This window comes from Pocillopora damicornis, chromosome 14 (genome assembly GCF_964200805.1).
Source record: "Pocillopora damicornis chromosome 14, jaPocDami1.2, whole genome shotgun sequence".
Classification (NCBI taxonomy): domain Eukaryota; kingdom Metazoa; phylum Cnidaria; class Anthozoa; order Scleractinia; family Pocilloporidae; genus Pocillopora; species Pocillopora damicornis.
The window spans coordinates 18,203,168-18,219,247 of NC_142683.1; the positions used below are offsets into that span (position 1 = coordinate 18,203,168).

Below are 16,080 nucleotides of genomic sequence, written 5' to 3' on the forward strand. Positions count from 1 at the left end.
AAACTGAGCTTATTAACGAGAAAGCAATCATACCGGTCAGCAGCTTTCTCCTCGCGGCTCTTCATCGAGGCAGTGGTTGTCACAGAACTGGTCGAGCTCGTCATGGAGGTCGCTACAGAATTGAGAAAATATGTTACCTTTCGCCTTCTTTTAACTCTCAAAGCTGTCTCATCAGGACAATTTTAAAACCTTCAATTCCACTTTTGGAAAATTTTAAGCCTGATTGGCTACAAACTCGTGTAAATCCATTGGTACCAGGCCCTGGAGGCGTGCATGGCGTGAAATAATAAACTCTGTCACAATACTGTTAAGAATTTCCGAACGGTGTTGGTAACTGAGTAAATCAAAAGAGGAAAAATTAACCACAAAAACTACAAAAGCGTGATCACTTCAATCCATTCAAAGAACTCTCTGCTCCAACTCTCATCCATGAAGTGTGGACTCCGGTGATGAAAACCTCGCTCTACCGTATAACATTCGGACAATGTCACTAGCTGAGCACCTACGCACCTATCCCTCCCCTCCCCACCCTTAACCCTGACTTGTTATCTAAGTTGCCTATTACTGGGTTAGGGGAGGGGTAGGTGTGAGTTGCTACAATACTGACATTGTTCCTTAACATCCCATTTCAACAATTATAGGAAAATATTTCAAGAGGATAACTACAGCTTTACATGATTTTTTTTGTTAGAAAAAAGGTATTTGTCCTTACTTCTCTCTCTAAGGGTACCAAACTGGAAATTCTGAATGACTTCCCTCAGTTCTTTCACCCACAGTTGCTTGCATTCCAAAGATCTTGCCTGCAATTGAATCTTTAGTTCAAAACACGGGAATGGATTAAAACAACATTGCATGCAACCAAACTTTAAAACCATTTTCACATAGAACTATGCCATATCGGACTTACACAAATTTGGATGCAGCGAGATGGAATCCACGTGATGTAATTCAACTTTGCTATCACTTGAATTTATCAAAAATGAAACGCGACACTTTAACCCTTTCACACTTATGAATTATCCTTACAATGTCACCCTTGAATCAAATCTAAAGGTCGTGAGAATAAAGGAAATGGTCACCAATTTGGGAATCTGATTGTCCAATAAATTCTCCTGGTCAGTAACAGAGGAAATTGAATTGAACAGAACAGTTTGGAGAACATGAAAACCAGTGTTAAAATGTATAGCGTTTAGGAGATGAAAAAACATTCCTAACTTACTTTCATGACGCGTTTATCCTCAGACTGTGGAGGTTTTCCCGTCCACACAGCGAATTTACAAGAATCCTCTGCAATGTGCTCTGTTATTCCTAACTCGGGGGTCTGTAAGAACGAGTGAATTATAAGATCATTGATTTGATCAATTCTGATTATTTGGTGTTAAAAAAAAAAACTGACCAACAGACGGACTGACTGACTGATTGACCGACTGACAGACTAACAAACAAATAACAAAGTAAATAACAAAGTAACTAACAAATTACTGACTAACTGACTGACAACCTGACTGAATGAATGGCTGACCAACAAACTGACTGACAGATTGACTGACAGACTGAATGACTGACTGACTGACTGTCTGACCGACAGATTGACTCAGTACGGACACGCGGACTGATTGTCTGACTGACAGTTCGCGGAATAGCACCGCGAGAAGCACATTCCTTGAACATGAACACAACACAGTAAACCAGCTAAAGATCGCACCCCAAGCATCTCATAAGTGTTCGGTGTCCCATGACATTTTCCACTAGGTGCTGATGCAAAACGAAAACATCCTGAAATTATTTACCTTCATTTTGTTTTTGTAAAGATACTTGATTTTTCCATCTGCATCTTTGGTCTCCTTGCTGAAAAGTAACGCTTGCTCGAAGAGGAAAATATGGCGTTCTTTTCCCTTTCTTCTTAGCTGCTTTGGATCAAAGACAGTGAAAGAGTCCTGCAAGAAATAGACGCCATCTTAGAACTTCAGACAAGCTTAGCAAATAGTCGTACATTTCAACCTTCGTGCGCGACATAACGATAAGCAATTGCGGGACATGGCAATACGCCACGTGCGTGACACGATGGCGATAAGCCACGCGCGTGACACACCACAAATTCTTGATAAAAACTTAACTGAGCAAAATTCTTCAATGCTGCAGAAAGCGAATCAACTACTGAGAAAACGATCGCGAAACTGAAAACCTATGGAATGAATATTAAATGATTTTAAGTACCTGTAACACAACTTTTCCTAAAGAATCAATGTTCTCCTGAAATAAGAAAAACAGACATATAATCAAACTGTAAATCTAGTTTTGTTGTTAGCACTTTGATTGCTCTATCGAGTGACGGATTATGAAAAGTAATCTCCTCAATTTTCCTGCTACAAAACAAAAATATATGAAAAGACACAAAAAGGAAGCAGCAAATTAAGAACCTTGTTTCATAATGAGAATTTCAAAATAGCATGGGTTATTTTAACCAGTAGCAACTTCTACATTGCGTGAAGACTGCGCTCACGTGCGACTCACGAACGAGAAATTCAACTTACATCGTATCCGTGCAGCATGTTCACGTACATGGCGTCGTTAGCTCGTCTCGGTACGCTTAGCATCACATCCAAACCCGCCTGGGAAGAGAGTACAATATTTAGAAAAACGCGTGGTTAAGAGGCTGGGGTTCCTGTGGTGCAAGCGACCCTCCCCTCCCCTCCCCTCCCACCTTACCTTCCCATCTTGTACCAACTGCAATGTCTTAAAACCTATTCGAGACACTCAGAGGAGCGACATTAACCGTTTGTCCCGTCTAGCACCTAATTTCTTCTAATAATATCTTCCCTGAATCAAGGTCACAAGGGTAGACGAAACGATCACCGACTTAAGAAGCTTTTGATTGTTGTACAAATTCTCTTTGTCAGCACCTTTAGAAATGTACAAAGAATGGTACGGAGAGTACACCAATTGATGCTATGAGAGAGTCGGGAAAAACAAGCAGCGGATGTAGGACCACGCTGATTTTCCTTTTTCGATTTTTCAAGCTTTTGCACTCGCCTCCACTGATCGATTGCCTGAAACAGCATGGCAAGTGTATTGATGTTTAAATTCGCTTTTGTGATTCCGCATAACTGTTAACCATAACCGCCCTGTTCTTTTGTCTTTAAAGATGAGAATTGAAATGTCTCAAGGAGCTAAGTCACGATATCATTAAGCGAGTTTTTTCTTTTCCTTTTTTTTATTTTTTGAGACGTTCACGAAAATACCTTCAGCTTTAAAGATGATACACACGTTGATTCGTTTGGGTTGAGAAAGACTAGAGAGGCAGTGATAAACCGTAATGTGACAAGAATAGATTGAAGACGACAATTCTATCAAGCTGAGCTAAATTTAAACATGCACCAAGCGTGACGTGGCTGATGTAAATTTTCCAGTGTAATTAGATAAGTCTAGAACTTGATTAGAAAAGATATCTGCTTTTCCTTCTTGAGTTCCTCTCAAAATAGATGTTTATTGAAATTGTCATGCGGTTGAATGATCTTCACTCCGATATGGAAAAAGAATAACAATTTTTTTTTTTAATCGAACAAGGAATGAATCAAGGAGTAAATTGATCAATTAGCGTTTCTACACGCTGGTATTTATGTAACTATCAACGAGGTTAGATCAATAAACGTTTCATCTGATTGTTAAAGCTCAAACAAGCTGTACAGCTCAAAAACCTTGTAAAAAATGCTATGTAAACAAACTATGCCTTTGCATTCACATACCTGGAGACTACACTCGGATCCTTCTTCACAGCACGTCAGAAGATCCTAAAGTAAGCGACCCAGGAAGTTAGAGCAATCTTTTCACTTAGGAACAAAGAAGCAGCTGAAATTTTTTTTGCAAACAAATCCCGAACCATTTAATGATTACAGGTAGAAACCATTGTTTAACGCAAAGAATCAACCACACATGAAGTTTTTAAAAATTACTTTGAACTTCATTCGATAAATCAATGAAAAGAGTGAAAATTCGAAAACGAAATTGTTTGTAGTACGATTGAAGAGCTCCATACTTTGCAAAGGTTCTGGTAAAAAGGAAAAGTTGAGAGAAGCGAACAATTCTAGCTATTCTCTAAGTTTCCATGAATGAAAACATTACCGTCTAGAAAGGGATATCAAATACTACCTTACCTTTAAAAGTAGCTGGTATTTGGTTATTCTTTGAACAGGTTTTATAAGATATGCAGAGATGGATAAACCATGCCCATAGCTGGCTTGTAGATCCTACGAAAACGAAACAAGGGTTAGGTTACGACCCAACAAAGCTTCCATGATCAGAGCAGCATGGCTGCAGAATTACGTCAGGCCAAAATAAACACAGTGGATCTTGAGATGTGACCACCACAATGCAGACATTTGCATGTGAAAGGAGATAAGATAAAAATAATAGCGAGTTATGAATAGATCACTCACCGCAAAAAAGCTCCCTCCGTGCTCGATGAGAAGGGAGTTTGAGAAAGGCTTGTTCTTGCAATAGGCCACATACATGCCAACAAACGATTCTCCCTGTGATGAAGAAATTTTAGTCGTCAATAAAACGTCATAATTCCAAACTGTCATTTTGTCCACATCCATATATGTGCAAATTAAATTCAGCATTAAGCGCTTAAGATGGCCTTACGATGGACAAAGCCAACCGGGAGGATTTTCATTAACCAGTTTTACCTCTGCACGCTAAAACAGACAATCGGCTCATAATTCAAAGTGATAAGAGATAAAGATAAAATCTTTTATAGAAAAATGTAATGATGATCCTTACGTACCCATTCCTGAAACGCATCTCCAACGTTCTCAGGATTCGTTTCAAACTTCTCTAGAGCTTGCAGAAAAGTGCTGAAAATTCAATTTCGAAGAAAAATAAATGCTAGGTATTCGATAAAGACGTAAAAAAAATGCTATCTCACCACATACATTTGCCGAGTGTTTACCAAGCTTAGGATTACATGAGCAATCTTCTATAAAGCTTGGATTAAGATGCTCATTATACCACTCAAGTCTCGGGTATTAACGAATCAACACCGGCTAAACGTCGGCTCGACTTCGGTTTTCATCGGTAAGGATGGCTATGAGACGAAGTAATCTTGTCATGTAAGAAAATGCAAACCTGTTATGAAAATTGTAAATGTCCTCGATGTTGCCAAAAATTATGCTTTCTTTTCCCGCAAGACCAGGTGGAACTTCAGAGCTGTTAGACATGGCGCTGATGTAGCTCTACAAAGAAAGAGACGAGGAAGAATATCTTGCGTCAACATAAAGGAAAAGCAAGTTGTGATACAAATTTCTTGTTATACGCACTTGGGAAAGTAATGGTTGGTTTAACTGCAACTGAAGCCAAATCAAGTGTGCCACTTTTAACGAATCAGAAATCAGATCACCCGCTTTTTCTTTCCCGTGTTTAAAAAGGCGCTAATACAAATCTTTCCCGTAACAAATCTTTCCCGTAACAAATCTTTCCCGTAACAAATCTTTCCCGTAACAAATCTTTCCCGTAACAAATCTTTCCTGCCTTTGGCAACCTGCAGCAGTCAAATCTTTTTTTGGCTACAGCTACAAGTTTTTTTGGCGCTGACCACAGGTGACCGTTTTCGCGAGCTTACTACCGATTGCACGTTGCCTGATGCATGCAACTAATTTCATCGTTTTATTTTTTTTTCGAAAAGAACAATTGAAAAAAAAAAAAAGGATTCTGGCTGCAGAAAATTGCTTCATCGCAGAGTTAACCTTTCTTTAACTGATTTATATTTAAAAATAGCGGTAACTACAAACGGAGTAACAAGATGTCAAATAATCTGATATTACATGTTCGTTGACGCTCAAATGATTGGTAAATGTCCCTAAGCATATCTTATGCTTACAATCGAAAACAGAAAAAAATGACAAATATTCTAACCTCAATTACGCACTTCAAATCCGCCACATACGTTCTTTCCGTTTGGAGCAATTCGTTCATTATGAATCTAACGAGGAAGAAAACAAGAATTTCCATCGTTTATGCAAAACAGAGATTTTCTGTACTGGCTTCTACGGTGAAACTTTGTCAGTATTGAGAATTTCAGTCACAATTAGACAGCTAGAATTTGATTACATTTGGTAATTAGCAGATCGCTGGAAGAATAAGAAACTACGCTAATCTTGTTATAAAAAGTATTGACAAAGGTTATTTTCATATTTTGACAGTGTTGATTTAAGCTTCATTAACAAATTAACAACAAAACAGTTGAAAATATAATTTAACTTTTTCTTTGTTCTTTTTAGAAAGTCAAATGAAAAGACTTCAGACAAAATAAAAGAACTACTTTCAAGTTCTCTCGTAGACCTGGAAAATACCTTCTCTGTGCAAACTGACAAAAGGGATTAAAAGAACCATTCTTCTCTCATAATTTTTCAAAATCCGGAAACAATGTTACCGACAAAAAATTAAGCCGTTCTTTCGTCACTCAACCGTACAAAATATTTACAATTCACCAGATTGTCTACAGGATAAAACTCACTCAGTGCAGCTTAATAAAAATAACTTTTTCCTTTTTCTATATTTTGGGTAGCTTGTTATAAATTTTGACACGTCTACTTCAATATTTAACCCAAGATTAGCTGGTTCCAGATACTTTCTATTGTCCAACTGTAAGCCGTGAGTTTTTTTTTAAGGCGACAGTTTAAAAATGCAGTGACAAAAAAAGCCCTTGGAACAAAGGAGGTGTTCTATTTTTTCAACTCACTCTTTCCGCTTCGCAGAGCGTCTCTTTTCCTCAGTCATTTCATGGATACCGCTGTCCTTAGAAGTCTCCCTTAACGCAAACGCTTGCTGTTGTTGTTGGCCCTGTGTGTGTAACGACTGCAGGCTCGGCCATTCCACATCATCCTGACAATCAATACAAAGTAACGAAGAGAACAGAGTCAGTGATCGATAACTGGATAAATTGGACTCCTCATCAGAGAAATCATCATAGTAATCGTCGTTGTGGTCGTTCGCCATTTTCTCTTCCTCCCCGAAGGACTACCTCTTCCAACACGCTAAGCCACCTTGAGTTAATCACGCGGTCATACAGTAAAGAACGAGAAACACACGCAAAACATCACAACCATTTCATTCGCAATCTAATGGTCGCGTTAGTCCACATTTGTGATATGTAAGTAAATGTTTTTCAGGACTTGTGTTCAGGATCCTGGTAAATTGCGCTCAATTTCGCGAACCAGACACTCCTTGACGAGCAAACACAACTCGCTCAATTAAAACGCGATTTTCACATGCTTATTAGCCGCGCGAGTCCTGTTGAATTGTCCACAAAAGAGTGTCGAGTTTCACTTCACTACGATCAAAACAATTACAATCTGTCGCTTAAGGAAACGGCCGAGTCAAATTTCGACCATCAAAATCCTGCCCATCAATTCGTCGAGTTTCCGTGACAACTGCGCAACTCATCGACGTATTCTCGAAAACTGAGGAGCTTTTGAGGCAAATCTTCTTAATTCAAGGAATTTACTTTAGCGAACACGTAAAGGCACCGGCAAGATGGCGGCATGTCTCGCCTACAACCTCTCCTTTCCACCACATATCGATGTTATTATCAGCACAATAGCCAAAGAGTTGCAATATTAATTAATAATGGAATGCCGGTGGTTTGTGACGATCTGACAATTCTTAACGCTTCGGGGAAGACCTAATAGACAGGAAGAGGGCCACACGCGGTTTTTCTTAAAGCGCCTTCACCTGCATTTTCTACTCGATATTCATAAGACCGTTTCCGCAATATTTTAACCGTGAAAAACACTACTTACGAAAAGCCAAAACAACCATTGGAACAGTTTTATTAATTTTCAATAATTCCACGGACCACTCGTTTAGCACTGCCAAATGATTTTAAAATTTAATATCACCCTTTGTTGAAAACTTTTAAATGCGTTGAAAGGCTTTGGAGAAATAGTATCTTTTACACCTATGGCTTACGCTTTATCCCTAGTTACCGGCCTCGCTTTCGCAGCTGTAAAAATATCAACTTACTGGAAACCTACACTCAACTCTCGAAATTTTTTCATGTTCCTAATTTTGGGTGCGTTCGGAAATTATCTGGGAAAGTCATGCGGCGCAGATAATTGAAAAGTACCACAAATTTTCTAGCAGGAGATTGTTTTTGAACATGGTTAAAATTCTCGTCCCGCAATTTACATAAAACTGACACGATTTATAGAAAACAGCGATTACATCAATTTGTTGATTTGTTGCAATACAAAATAAATGGGCTTTTAGTATAAAAGACTAGTTTAGTACTAGTAATATTAACCGCAAACTATTGACAACATGGAATGAAAAGACTTCTTTTTAAGAGGTTTTTTAATGAGTATCATTTGAGATAAGGCTGGTAGGAAGCTTTTAAAACAGTGTTCGCAGGACTTTTGGCGATAAGGAAAATTTTGGCCAGCCGCTTCTTTAAATAATCCGAACTATTATTGGTGTTGCTAGGAAGATAACAGATGATCCCGAAACACAAAAACAAACATACATCAAGAGTTTTGATCTAAAAAAAAAAAACTGTTTAAAATCATTGAAAAAAAGTAGGCGCGAAAACTCCGCTGGTAAGAAAAGAAGAGAAGGAGTGGGCAGAGATTTATCCCTTCAGTGGAACCTTAACTCAAGGGGCACTCTCAGGACTATCAAAATCGACCCTTAGAGTGGATCTCTGGTCAGGGGACATACAAGTGACTTAAAAAAGTGTTCCCTGAATGGTAGTGTACCTCCTATGAAGATATCCCGTTTAAAGTGCCTACTGTCAGCCATTCAGAATTAGGCAATTTTCTCAGTCGTGATTAAGAAATCAAGAGTTATTTAAACGTTCCCAGACATGAAAACAAACAATACCTCGTGTTCCAAGGCAGTATATCCCAGCTTGTTCTCGAGTTTTGCACGATATTTTTGCATCCGTCGAGCAAAGTCTTTGTATCTTTTCTCAACTGCCGTGGCCCATTGCCTGATTCCGTCACTATGGTAACAGGATTTGGCTATCAGTGTTTCCGCTTGGTGTAACATGGATTTGACTCTCTCTCTGATTTGCTGTGAAAAAAGGAAAAATAGAAAACAATGTTGGAGTAAAACAGATGATTGACATGCTTATGAAGTGGATTGTCTGTGAAAATCAAACACAGATTAGCCTTGGCTGAACCCTCGATTAGTTGAGACGAGCCAAAACTGAGCGGGCGAGCGAAAATCGACGAAGAAGGCAAAGGAAAATAATGAAGTTATCCATGGTCTGCAAAGTTTTTGGTACCTCTTGCTCGTCGCGCTTTTCTGTTTGTCTTGCTTTTCCGCTCGTAGGCATAAACTGACTGTTTGGAATCGGCTGCAAAGAGTGAGTAAGTCCCCTGGCAATTTTGACCCAAAGCCAAACAGATGGGGTCACGAGATTTAAGCACATTATCAACTAGGAGATTTGTCTTTGAAGTAACACTACATTCTTAGCACTAGCCAGCGGAAAAATACTTGATCATCAGTTGGCAGAAAATGTTCTCAGATCTTGCAAGGATTAGGGTTGGAGAAAAACAAGACTCGAATGGCAGTACCTTCAATTCTCACTGATGTTGCTTGAGTAAGGTGACTGTACCAACAGACACCAAATTAATTACTCTCGAAAGAAATAAAAAAACGTAAAAGCAAAAGACAGCTAAGACATAAGTGAACCAAAAAGGTTTCACACACCAATTCATATACCTCTGAAGCCTCCTTGAACTCTTGGTGTTCATCTAAAAGCTCTTTTGTTTGAGCGTCTGAGTCACCTTCTCCCGTCCGACTCGACAAATAAAACTCGCCATTTTCATGAATCCAATCCAGTGCCTAAAATGACAAATTAACATCTTTCCTAAGTTACAATTATTACAGAAAACGAATGACAGAAGATATAACTCTACGGATTGAACACTGAGATTTGAGAGGAAGGACTATCCATCCAGAGGAAATTAGTTTTGAGGGAAGCCAACTTATGAAGCAGTTAGTTATTGCCTGTGATTGGCCCTATGAAATACGCGTAGGTGTCACTTTCCCGCTAAGTTACCAATTCGCTGAAGTTCTGAATGAACGACTTATGCGTGCGATACGACTGGTGGATGGGTAATACTTAAGAATACTAAGAGAAAGGTGGTTTTCTCGCGCTGAGGTGTTCTCTGAAGCAACAGCGAAGACTGGGCTCGATGGACTGACAACTTTTTTCAGTCGCTTTCCCACCAACTTCTGTATCTTTTCCAGAGAACAAATGCTTCTGGAAGCAGTGAGATAACATCTTTTCTTTTTAACAAACACACCTCTTTAGCGCACTGTTCCAGCTCAAGAAACTGCAAACAGTAATCTGCTAACGTCCGTCTAACGTTCCAAACTTCTAACACTTGTTGTTCCTGCGCTTTGAGTTGTTCTTGTGATTCCTTAACTCGCTCAATAGTAATGTCGGGACGCTCACTAGTTAAAGGAGCGATCGTAGACAAAAATGAGTCAGCGTTCCGCTTCACGTCCAGCAGGCCTGTGGCGATGGATTCCTTGTCTTCGTCATAGCTTTGGACGATGGCTTTCATAGCTTCCAGGCGTTTCATCGAATCGGTTTCGATCAGTTTACTACATGGATCTCCCTCTTCTAGTTTGTAATCACGAATGAGGCGGTCCATTGAAATGGACACCTGTAATAGGAATAATCACAAAAATAAAAACGCACTTTAATTTACTATGGTAAATCAGATTTACGCGAAGTAATTTTTATCTGACTGACAAGACAGACAAACAAAGACTGAGTAAGTGTCTGAGCGATTGACTGACTAACAGACGAGTAAAAATTAACCAATTTCCCTACGCAAGACAATTTCCAAATATCCGCTCATGCACAAAGGCAGAGTTCCATCTCTCGTTCAAATAACGAATCGACCAGTTGCGACACTTACCTGATCTGCAGACTTGAAGAAGCTGTACGAGGCCGTGACAACTTTCCTTCTTTCCTCCGACTTGTTCATGAGCAGTTCCCATCGTCTACTCATACTTCCCGCGCAGTTCCGGATGGCCTCAGGATCAAAGTGACCATCTTTAATTAATTTGTCGGCGCGTTGCCGAACTTCAGAGGCACTTTGACATGTTTTCTGCAAACATAACAATCAGTTAAAATACGCACTTGCTGCACGACCCTAAGGCGGTTTTATCAGTACCTTAAACGTAATTTACCATGTTTCCTGGTCGTCAAAACATGGCTGGAAGAGTAAAACCACAAGAATTTGCCAGCAAAACTACCCTAAACCTTTTGACCCCTAAAAGAGACTAGCATCTAAATTCTCCTTACAATGTCACCCATGTATCAAACATTAACGTCATGAGAATAAAGGAAATGATCACCAACTAAAAAAGCTCTAGATTGTTCAACAAATTATCCTTGTCAGCACCTTAGGAAATGTATAGAGAACAGTATGGAGAATATGCATACTGATGTTCGGGTGCAAAGGTAAAACAGCGTTTCAAGCAAAATACACAACAATACACAATATTACCTTGGCAAGATAAATAAAACTTGTAAAGAGACAAGGATGAAGACAACAAAACAATAAAGGCTAAGAATGAAAATATATAACTAAGAAACAAAATAAAGATTATTAAAACTTGACTGAAAGACTTCTTAAAAGATTGCCTAACATTTCATACCTCAATGGCTCTCTGAAATTCCTCGTGTTCTCTTAAAAGAGCCTCTGCCTCAACGAGTGATGTCCCAAGTTCGGTACTGGCGTAAAGCATAGCCTCGCCATTCCGTACCCAGCCGACAACCTACCGAGAAAATACCGAGTCAGTCGCGGACATGACGTTAAACTAGAAAAACTTAATGTCTTAACGATGTCATTCGAGATGTAACTGCAATGACTTCTTTTTGATTGAGTAACAGAGGGAAGCACTGAGAATATTCATAACTCATTTAAATTGTCCAGTGCACCAATAAGCTATTCCTTGAGAGGGTAGAATATCCTTATTAAAGTTTTCACGAGCTACTCGCGATATTTTTGGCCATAGGGAGGTCATTTCTAGCAACTTGGGATTTTTTTTTTACTCAGAATAGAGCCTTGAAATGGTCGTTCGTTTAGGAAGAAAAACATTAATAAGGCATGATTATAACAAGTAGGAATAAAGATGGTTATGGATGCAGAGGATTCACAAGGATTGTAGATTACGAATTTGAAAACTGATCTTGAGCCGTACTTTTTCAAGATGGAGAAACAGTGAAGCAGAGGTTTTAGTAAAAGCTAGTTACCGACGGTTGACCGCTGCCCATAAGACCTCTTACCGCCGTCTGTTTAGCCTGTGCACAGGCTCTCGCGTTCGGTTTCGCCTAACGGCCCCTATACACAGCCGCACACTTCATCATCAGCAGCCGCTTTCGAGAAGGTTTCTAACAAACCTGAGTGAAATGATGAATACTTTTTCTCACCTGTTTTGCATCACTCTCTAATTGGCGTAAGAGCAAATTCTGTTCCAGTTTTATCTTTCTCTCCTCCGCCAGATCCCGTAGATCTCTCCTTTTGCGATGTAAAACTTCTAGTAAATTATGAATGTGCGATTGAGCGTCTATGTTCTCTAACGTTAACGGATCCTTCACGCGCAGTTCTATCTCGGATTGTTTTAAATAATCTATAAGTTCCTCGCCGCGACAAAACGTTCTCATGGCGGCGTTTTCAATGTCTTTCATTTGCTCCTCAAGATGGGCGAGCGACTGTTTTGCTCGAGGTAAATCCAGGGCGACACTTCCTTTTTCCAAATGCTCCTCGCAAATTTCCAGACGATCTTTCAGCTGAAAAGCAAAGGGAAGAAAAACCTGTTACATAAGAGGTTGCTATGAGAAACCAACAGTTGTTTAAAGAAGCTTGTTCTGCGGTGACCGAGTAAATATTTATTGAGGCTCGATACAAGAAGTGATTACATGATTATCATATGATTAAGACCATCAAAATTCCATCACGTCGATGTTGGCCGCTTTATTCGAGAGATCTTCTGTAACAGCTCGGGGTCAAAGACGGGAAAGAAAGAGACTGTGTAAACGTTGTTTTGAAATTTCATCGTCGACTTTAGGGATAATTTCAGTACAGTTTAAGCGCTGAATACAAAATTTGCTACGGAAGTTACAGATGTTATGAGGAAGAGGAAGTCTCTCTTCGCCGACAAATGCACCACGGCGCGTTGCTCAGAACCTTCTGTTGAGAGGCGCAAAAATATCTAAATCGTGAATGAAACTCAAAAAATGTTGGTTTAGAGAGAGAGTAAACAATACAGAGGCGATCACAAACCAAGAAGTAACTAAGATGGGCAAGGATGGACAAGATTTACAGCGATTGAAAATGAGGAGCTCGACTGCTACAAAAGTGATTTGCCACGATGCTCTGAGTTGTTTGTTGAGACGTGCAAAATTACTTTCATAGTGGACGAAACTATACATAATTAGTTTAGTGAGAAGGCAAATCAAAAAGAAGAAAAATAACACATTCGAAAGAATAAATTAAGAGGGAATGGAGATACCGACGGGCAGAAAAGATTACATCGGATTTCAAATTACATACTTCACAGTTTTTGGCTAAAGTCGCTCCTTCGTGAACATTCTCCTCCTGGGAACGACGTTTTCGGCTCGCAAATAACAAAATCGGTTTTGAGTTTAAAATCTACACGCAAAGAAACTCTACCTTGCGAACTATTCTGAAAGCTGCCAAAGAATTCAGTTTTCGAAAGTCACGACTGAAAGTTGAAAGGTTATTTTCATACGAAAGTGACACATAGAGCCTTACAACATTTGAATCTTCTTACAACGACAATACAAAGCCAAAAGTTATTGATATGTTAAGGCACCTGTTTCGTCTAGCCATGGCTTTTCTGATCTTGATCTTAAGAGCTCGTTAATCGGCCATTTAACACCAAGGAATTCCATGAGCTCATTCTTGGCGGTCGAATGAATAATTTCATCCCCAAAAGCACAGATTAAAAAAGATTTCTCGTCCCCAACGACTATTTTTGTATGTTATTGCACGCAAACAAAAGTTTTCAGTATATTCTTGAGGTATTTGTCGAGTATAACATGGACCTCGTACTGGATTTGCTCATGAAAACGTTCCAAAATACGAACAATTAATCAAAGCTTCAGTATGCACGTTTAAGCACAGGCGTCCCAAGCTCACGTCTCAAGAAAAAAGCGAAAGATTAAGTTTCGGACACACATCACACAACGGGTGACCCTTTCATGAATAACTAGGGTACATACACGTCCGCTAGTCAGGAGACGTGAGCTTGGGACACCTGTGGTACAAGTGGTATTATCACGTCGTGGATGAGGCCTCTAAGCAATACTTCCTTATGCCATTTTTTTATATGTTCTACACGGAGGTTACACCTTCCACACGTACGTCTTGGGAGAAAACATTAAAATAAAAGCTATTGAGCATTAATTTCATGAGGATCAGTTTATTAGGCTGTAAAAATGGTTCTAAGTTTTGAGTTTTAAGTTTAAGTTTTAAGTCTGTGGATGAGACCCCACTGTGTGAACATTCAAACGAAAGCTTCTGAGCAGTTTTTATTTTCATGTATTGCTGTTTATCATGCTGTTCGTGGCGCTCTTGTTCCTTTGGAATCCATGGATGAAACCTAGGTTTTGATCATTCAAATGAAAGCAGCTACTGCGCGGTGAGCAGCACTTGCAAGTGGTTTTGTTTGTCAAGCTGTACAAAGTGGTTCTGACTTTGCCGTCTGCAATTGAAACCCTAGTACCTAACTATTCAAATGAAAGCGACTGAGCAGCGCTTGCAAGTAAGCTTTAGCGGGTGGAAGAAAGTTTAGTAAATAAGCAAGCAGTTCTAACTTTAGAGTCCGTTGACAGATGAGGTCCGAGACAATCTTCATACGGTAGCAATCATGCCACACAAGATCAACAATTATCTCTCCGTGGATCAAATAATTGTATTAGCGGATCTACTCTTCACTTTTCAGATACCGTTATGACAATTCAGCTGATACGATAAATTATTTGATTGTTTCACTTCAAAGATCAAAATTCAATTCTTCTTAAGGTCTGCTGAACGCTGCTCACAATTTCGAATATGAGAATTGGGTGTTCACTTCTACATCATATGGCCGAATTTTCTTTCTGGAGTGTTTCAACTCCTTTCTGCTTAAAAAAGGTGTTGTAAGATTTATCTCTGCTCACATTTAAGAGTGGAAGGGTTGAAACTCTGTTGGTACGTGCATATTGTAAAGAAATCTTTACCTAGGTTAGCACGCGGCACACGACATCTTTTGCCAGGCCAGACACCAAAATGTCTTCGTGTTGAGTGAGATTGACCAACTAAAGAAGTACTTCAGGTTTTCAACATCATATAGAATTTCTAAATAAATAACTAACAATCGATGGAGGTAAACTGTTTGTTTTGCTTTTGGCCCAAATTAGTTCGAGCGCTATATTACCTTGGAAAACGAGTAAACTGCACTTCATCATGAAAGCTTTTTTAAATATTCTATTGCTTCATTTTTGGAAAATACTGAGAGAAGATACTCCAAATTGACACATCAACTATAGGCTGACGATATGTTACACTCTTGTACACGTGGTACTGTTTACCAAGCTGTACAAAGTTTTTGACGCACGAGACTAGGTCCATAAAAACACAGAACGCGTAAATCCAAATATAACCTCCAGATCAATGTTTTTAAGAGGTAAAAATTCTATAAGACTCTCAAAAGTTCTCCAAATGATATTTTTGACGTAAGGAATATACCTTCCGACGTCTTAGGGTGAAATCATTGACCTGAAGCCGAATCCTTCGTGCCGTGCAGTAAGGCTAATTTAACTTGACAGTAAGGCTAACTTAACTTGACAGCTTTAGTTTGTCAATAGAAACATTCAAGCGAATCAGCGATTAAAAATTCCTTTAAAATCACTACAACACACTCACAATTGGTTCTTATCGAAAGGGATTGTGACCTTTAAAATGGACACCACTGACGTGTAAATCTTTTGAAATTGATATGATTACTTAAGACAATACTTGTTTTCATAAACTTTCCAAATAAGAACTAAAC

At 39.2% G+C, this 16,080-nt stretch overlaps 1 protein-coding gene across 1 annotated transcript in view; it reads right to left on the minus strand.

Annotated features, from left to right (window-relative positions):
• LOC113673894 (kalirin) overlaps positions 1-16,080 on the minus strand; it is a gene marked incomplete in the record, with an annotated part of 88,798 nt that overhangs the window by 26,476 nt on the left and 46,242 nt on the right. Inside the window, 19 exon segments of the mRNA XM_089194705.1 lie at positions 34-112; positions 713-812; positions 1,220-1,321; positions 1,791-1,937; positions 2,218-2,253; positions 2,535-2,612; positions 3,747-3,791; positions 4,155-4,247; positions 4,437-4,529; positions 4,787-4,856; positions 5,128-5,234; positions 5,914-5,980; positions 6,740-6,882; positions 8,878-9,069; positions 9,724-9,846; positions 10,311-10,676; positions 10,935-11,126; positions 11,680-11,799; positions 12,455-12,814. Of these exon segments, the coding sequence (XP_089050831.1) occupies positions 34-112; positions 713-812; positions 1,220-1,321; positions 1,791-1,937; positions 2,218-2,253; positions 2,535-2,612; positions 3,747-3,791; positions 4,155-4,247; positions 4,437-4,529; positions 4,787-4,856; positions 5,128-5,234; positions 5,914-5,980; positions 6,740-6,882; positions 8,878-9,069; positions 9,724-9,846; positions 10,311-10,676; positions 10,935-11,126; positions 11,680-11,799; positions 12,455-12,814 (2,513 nt within the window).